This window comes from Ammospiza nelsoni, chromosome 3 (genome assembly GCF_027579445.1).
Source record: "Ammospiza nelsoni isolate bAmmNel1 chromosome 3, bAmmNel1.pri, whole genome shotgun sequence".
NCBI lineage: Eukaryota > Metazoa > Chordata > Aves > Passeriformes > Passerellidae > Ammospiza > Ammospiza nelsoni.
Window position 1 is genome coordinate 28,330,574 of NC_080635.1, and position 5,662 is coordinate 28,336,235.

Consider the following 5,662-nt stretch of genomic DNA (forward strand, 5'->3'; position numbering starts at 1 on the left):
CTTAGCCACTAGCATTTCCTACACTTTCTTCCGATTCAACATTCGCTCCAGACCATTCAGAGGCTCAGAAGAGATTAAAAAAAAAACAAACAACCAACCTTAAAACCCAAAAAAACCCTCTAAGTGTAACTGAAAGAATTTTCTTTTAAATGACTGTGAGTAAGAGAGACAAGCTTAAAAACACATCAGCAAAACAAATGAGGTGCATTTCTTACTAGCACTTCCAGCCTTGTGTATCCTATCAGCATGTACAAACCCCAGCCTAATTTTATTGCTTGTACAACCAGCACAAACTTGGCCACAAAGGTTTCAAAATAAATAGTTAGTACAAAAAAAAAATCCAACACTCAGGCTTCATTGCACAAACATTTAAAGAGAGGAAATAATTTCTTTTACAATGTGTTTCTCTTGTATAAGAATAATTTTGTATAGAAAATAGCTCTTTATACATTTTACAGAAATAGGCTAACATTTAGATTCTTTATTAATGAAAAATCATTGAATGCAATTTAAGATTTCTATTATGTTTCAGTCACCAAACATCAATCACACAGCAATACATCACAGCTCTAATATTCTTAAACTGCTTGACTTATCAAGTATTGAGTCAAGACAGTGAAAACATTCCTAGAGCCATGATAATTTGAAAACACTCAAGTAGCTTGAAACTGTTAAATTATGAAATACTTCCTGAAAGTAATACCATCATTTAGGTGTCAAGGAATATGAACTTAAACCTTAACAAGGCAGCATTACTTGCTCTCTCCTGCTGGCTAATACTGCAAAACCCAAAATGAACAAAAGCTTTAATATGAAAACTGGTTTACTGTTAATGTGACCTTCAAAACAGTCCTGAAGGATAAGATGCTATCCAGAAGCTGGACAAGCTTGAGAAGTGGGCCCACAGGAATCTCATGAGGTTTAACAAGACCAAGTACAAGTTGCTGCACCTGGATGGAGCAGCCCTGGTATCAACACAGGCTGGGGGATGATCAAGAGCAGCCCTGGGGACAAGAACTTGGGGGTGCTGCTGGGTGAGAGGCAGGACATGAGCTGGAAATGTGCCCTCACTGCCCAGAAAGCCAAACCTGTCCTGGGCTGCAGCCAAAGCAGCGTGGGCAGCAGGGCCAGGGAGGGGATTCTGCACCTCTGCTCTGCTGACACCCACCTGGAACCCTGCATCCAGCTCAGGAGAGACATGGACCTGCTGGAGAGAGCCCAGAGGAGGCCACCAAGGATGAAGCACCTCTCCTGTGAGGAAAGGCTGAGAGAATTGGAATTGTTCAGCCTGGAAAAGAAAAGGCTTTGGGGTGACTTAACTGCAGCCATCCAGTACCTGAAGGGAGCCTACAAAAAAGGTGGAGTGGGACTCTTTACAAGAGTATGTAGTGACAGAGGCTAGGTTTAGATTAGATGTTAGGAAGAAATTCTTTACTGTGTGGGTGGAAAGGCACTGGAACAGGCTGCACAGAGAAGTTGTAGATGCCCTAACCCTAGGGAGGGAACACCTGAGCAATGTGGTCTAGTGGAAATGTGTCCCTGACCGTGGCAGGGGTGTTGGAACTGAATGATCTGTAAGGTCCCTTCCAACCGAGGCCATTCTATGGTTCAAAACCAGATAGCAGAAGCTTTCTAGCAAATGCTATACAGCATTAACACAACATGTAATAAAATACTTCAATTTTCTTAAAAAATGGAAGGTAGATAAAAAACCCCACTAAATTAAGATATAAAAAGTAAATTTGTAGAGGACAAAAAATTGAAAAACATATGTATATATATTTATATGTAATGGTATGCTAGGAAGTACATATATTTAAAAATACTCAATTTATTCAAAGGCTGTTTAAGTTCATATGGTGTCATGTGGAACTCAAACATAACTCACACTCAAATGCTTTCCCTCTACAACTGCTGTTTCAAGCACCTGTACTTATCTACAGATTTTCTTGTAAATTAGAGAGAAGGTAAAGGCATTTCCCCTTGGAATAGAACTATTATGCAGTAATCATTTCTTGCTTTCTAGGTATAATTTTAAATAGGAGATGTAAGCAAATAAGAACTATAAAACCCAATGACTGAAAACCTGAAATTTAGATGCTAATGACTCTATTTAGTATTCATATAGAGCTGCTCAGGAGTTTGCCAGCTGTACCCTGTCTGAGTACTGCTGGCACTTCCATGCTTCACAAATCAAATGTGTAATATGTTTAGTCAAACATGGCTCTCACTCCAAGTTAGCAAAACTCTTGACTCATACAACTTTCAAATAAATTTAGGTGGAACTGGAACACCTCTACTTCTCACAGCACAGGGGTTGATACAAGACAGTAATGAATCACATTATAGTGTTTCACATTTTGATGTGGTTAGAAGGAGAACCAAACCCTTATTCCAGTGATTTTGCAAATTCTGCATAGTCAATGTATCCATCATTGTTCTTGTCATCATCTCTCAAGACATCATCAATTAGACTAATCAGCTCTTCTTCCTTCATTGCTTGGCTATGTTCACCACCTTCCTACAAAAACAAAACCACAGGGAACAGTTTAGCAGTCTTTCTCATCTAGTAGCACGTGTGACAGATTACTGACAACTAATTTTTTACAAAGCTGCTCATGTTTGATGCCTAATTTGGCACTAAGATTTATGTAATCATTTATAACAATGTAAGCAAATTTCATCAGATGGAAGGTTTGAAGTCAAAGTTCTTTGGATTCAGAACAAGCATTCTGCAGTCAACATTCTTGGTCAGAAGTTCCAAAAGCTGAATACCACAATGTATAATGATGGACAATCATCTAATAAATGTATTCTTAATTAGGGTCTTGATGTAGTATAGACACTGTAGTTTCTATTCACTACAGAAACACCTTACAGTAACACAGAAGTGAAAAAAATCAGCACTGTAGCTTACAGTCAGTAAAATACTTAGTAACACTCCTTATGGGAACACAAAGAGGTGCCTTTGCACAAGAAACAGCCACTCCTGTTCTTGGCTCACTATTTCTTGCCACAGGTTATTAGCAGGAAGTTATGCTATTCTGAATTGTAACTTCCAGAAGGTCAGTGTGAGATAATGTGTTTCTATTGTGTTCCTAATGACTGGAAAGAGAAATTGAGTGTAGGAAGAGGCAGACCATAGCAGGTTCTTGTAATATAAATTTTGTGCAAGAGGTTTTTTATAGTTTGTGTACAAACAGCAGTAACAGTCTGAAGCTGAAAAGAGTGTCTACAAATTCATATGCCTCATTTTGGATAACTTCCCTTTCTCCCATCCCTACCTGCCTAAGTAAGTCCTCTGTAAAATGATTTTCACTCTGGAGCCCTTCCTGATTCTAGAGTTTAAACCAAAATGGAAACTTCCTAAAAACTGCAATGTGACACGAAAAGCAGTGATCATTTATAAATTCAACCAGAACTATCCAGAGAAAAATACTCTCATGTTCAGGAAAATCTGTAACTGCACCGAGGATGTGTTGCAACTGCTCTGCTGCTTTTAGAGTCAGAACTGCACCAACCTCTTTGTGGACATGTGAGATAGCAGTAGCAAGTTCTAACCCATCTAGCAAATTATTGCCATCATAATCATGCATTTTGAAGTAATGGAGCTGCAACTCTTGTGGAGACATCTCAGATTCCGGTTTCTCGATAACACCTTCCAGGTGTTCCATGATGTGTCTAAGAAAAACAAAACCCACAACATTTCCATCAGTTAAGATTTAATGCTCTGTTTACAGCAAATTTAGTCTTTGATCAAATATTGTATGTCTAAAAGCACCCTGGACAACTAAAAGCTACAGTTTGATAAAGGGGACACAAAGGTTGTTTGTTAGAGAGGCTGTAGAGGCCTCTAATGCCTTAGATAACAATTTCTACTTCTTCTGGCCTACTTAACAGGCTATCAAAACAACTGAAGCAGAGCCCAAAATCTCTTTTTGGCTGTCTTCCAAGCACAGGAACTGGAGGAAGATCTTTCCCAGTCAACCATGAACTGTTCTAAGAAGTTTTACTTGCTGCTAGAACTGTTCCACATTTGTGAAGAAGCAAATGAAAAAATAAATTCTACCTATTAGGAATATGATTTTGTCTAAAGTATGCTGATATGGGTAGGCAGGATTTCTGTAAGAAATTTTTTATAGCATAAGTTGGGCTAAAGGCTCCAGGGAAAGCCTTTCTAGGTCTCGTATCTCTACAAATGTATCAAGCAAGCATGTCTCATATCTGGCTTTAGCTAATCGTACAACATTCTGAAAAAACAGGGTGCTCTAGGCTTAAGTCCAACTCGCATAACACTTTAGAGATAAGAAAATAATTAAGAAGTAAAATTTACACTTTTAGAACATGGGAAACTTACTCTTTATCTTGTACCAAATTCTTATCAAGGCGAATATTTGGATGTTGACTCTCTCCTACGTGTTCCTCAGCTAGGGCAGAGATGAAGAATGCAGCCATAGCAAAACAGAACAGCAAATGTGTTCTAAACATCCTTTGGGGCATTGTGATCTCCTGCAAAAAGGAAAACATACCCCCCAAAAAAACAGATGAAAAATGTGATCTACTTTCAGCGGATTTAGACAGTGCTAAACAACCCCATTAAGTTTCAGAATAGAAAAACTTGTTGCATTGGAAACTTGGCAAGCAGAGAACCAGAGAGTTCCAATTAGGAGTTTTTATGAGGGCCCCTATTTTACTGAATTATGCAGTAATTTTCAGATATTTTTTTCCTCATAGCTAATGTGCACACCTTAGCCAGGCCTGGGTTTTCATATACCTTCCAGACCAACAAGCAACCATGCCCTCTGCCTCAGGCAGACCTGCCCCACTGCTATGGGAGCAAAGGTCGCTCAGGGCACGGAAGCGGCTCCACGTAATGAGCAGCTCGGTTTAGGCTGGCGTTCCTGAGGGGCGCACAGCTGGGAAGCCGTCACGCAGCCGGGCATGTGCGCGCTGCACGGGCAGGTGACGGGGCACACAGCTGCACAGGGGCCGGCCGCGCTGCCGAGGGCAGCCACGGCGCGGGCTGGCGCCTTCCGCTCCCGTTCTTCTCCCGGCCCCAGCTGCAGCTACCCCCGCTTGCACCCGCCAGGCTCCCATCCCCGGCTGGATCCCCGAGGACGCGCCCCCGCAGCGGGCTGGGGCTGGGCCCGCCGCCCAGGCCCCAGCACCCCCGCTCCAGCGGCGGCTGTCGGGGCGGGCGGAGAGGCCCCACCGCCACGGACTACGTACCCTCGGGCGGGTCTCCGCCGTGCCGCGGGCTCCGGGCTGGGCGCGGGCTGGCCACCATTCCCGGGACACCATCCCGGGATCACCCCTGACCCGGCGCTGCCCCGCCCGCTCCACCGCCCATTGGCCGATCCGCTCGGCCCCGCCCCTCCCCGCCTCGCGGGCGACGTCACCGCTCCCGGAGCTCCACGTGGAGCCCTCGCGGCGGCGCAGGTGCGGCGGGGCCGCGCCCACCGCGGGGCGGGGCCCAGGTGGGTGATGAGCCGCCCGTGAGCCAGCAGCGTGTAGTGCGAGGCTTTAGGAAGAGCACTGCCAGCAGGTGGAGGAGGTGATCCTGCCCCTCTGCTCAGCCCTGGTGAGGCACATCTGGCGTGCTGTGTCCAGTTCTGGGCTCCTCAGTACAAGAGAGACGTGGGGCTCCTGAGTGGGTCCGGTG

General features: G+C 44.0%; 1 protein-coding gene across 1 annotated transcript; it reads right to left on the bottom strand.

Moving 5' to 3' along the window:
- Positions 1-353: 353 nt before the first annotated feature.
- On the bottom strand, positions 354-5,346 carry MCFD2 (multiple coagulation factor deficiency 2, ER cargo receptor complex subunit). The gene is made up of 4 exons (XM_059469399.1): positions 5,230-5,346; positions 4,358-4,509; positions 3,522-3,681; positions 354-2,521 (listed from the first exon to the last, which is right to left on the bottom strand). Exons 1-4 carry the CDS (start codon positions 5,299-5,301, stop codon positions 2,390-2,392), a joined length of 516 nt encoding a protein of 171 aa, XP_059325382.1. The 5' UTR covers positions 5,302-5,346; the 3' UTR covers positions 354-2,389.
- Positions 5,347-5,662: the final 316 nt, after the last annotated feature.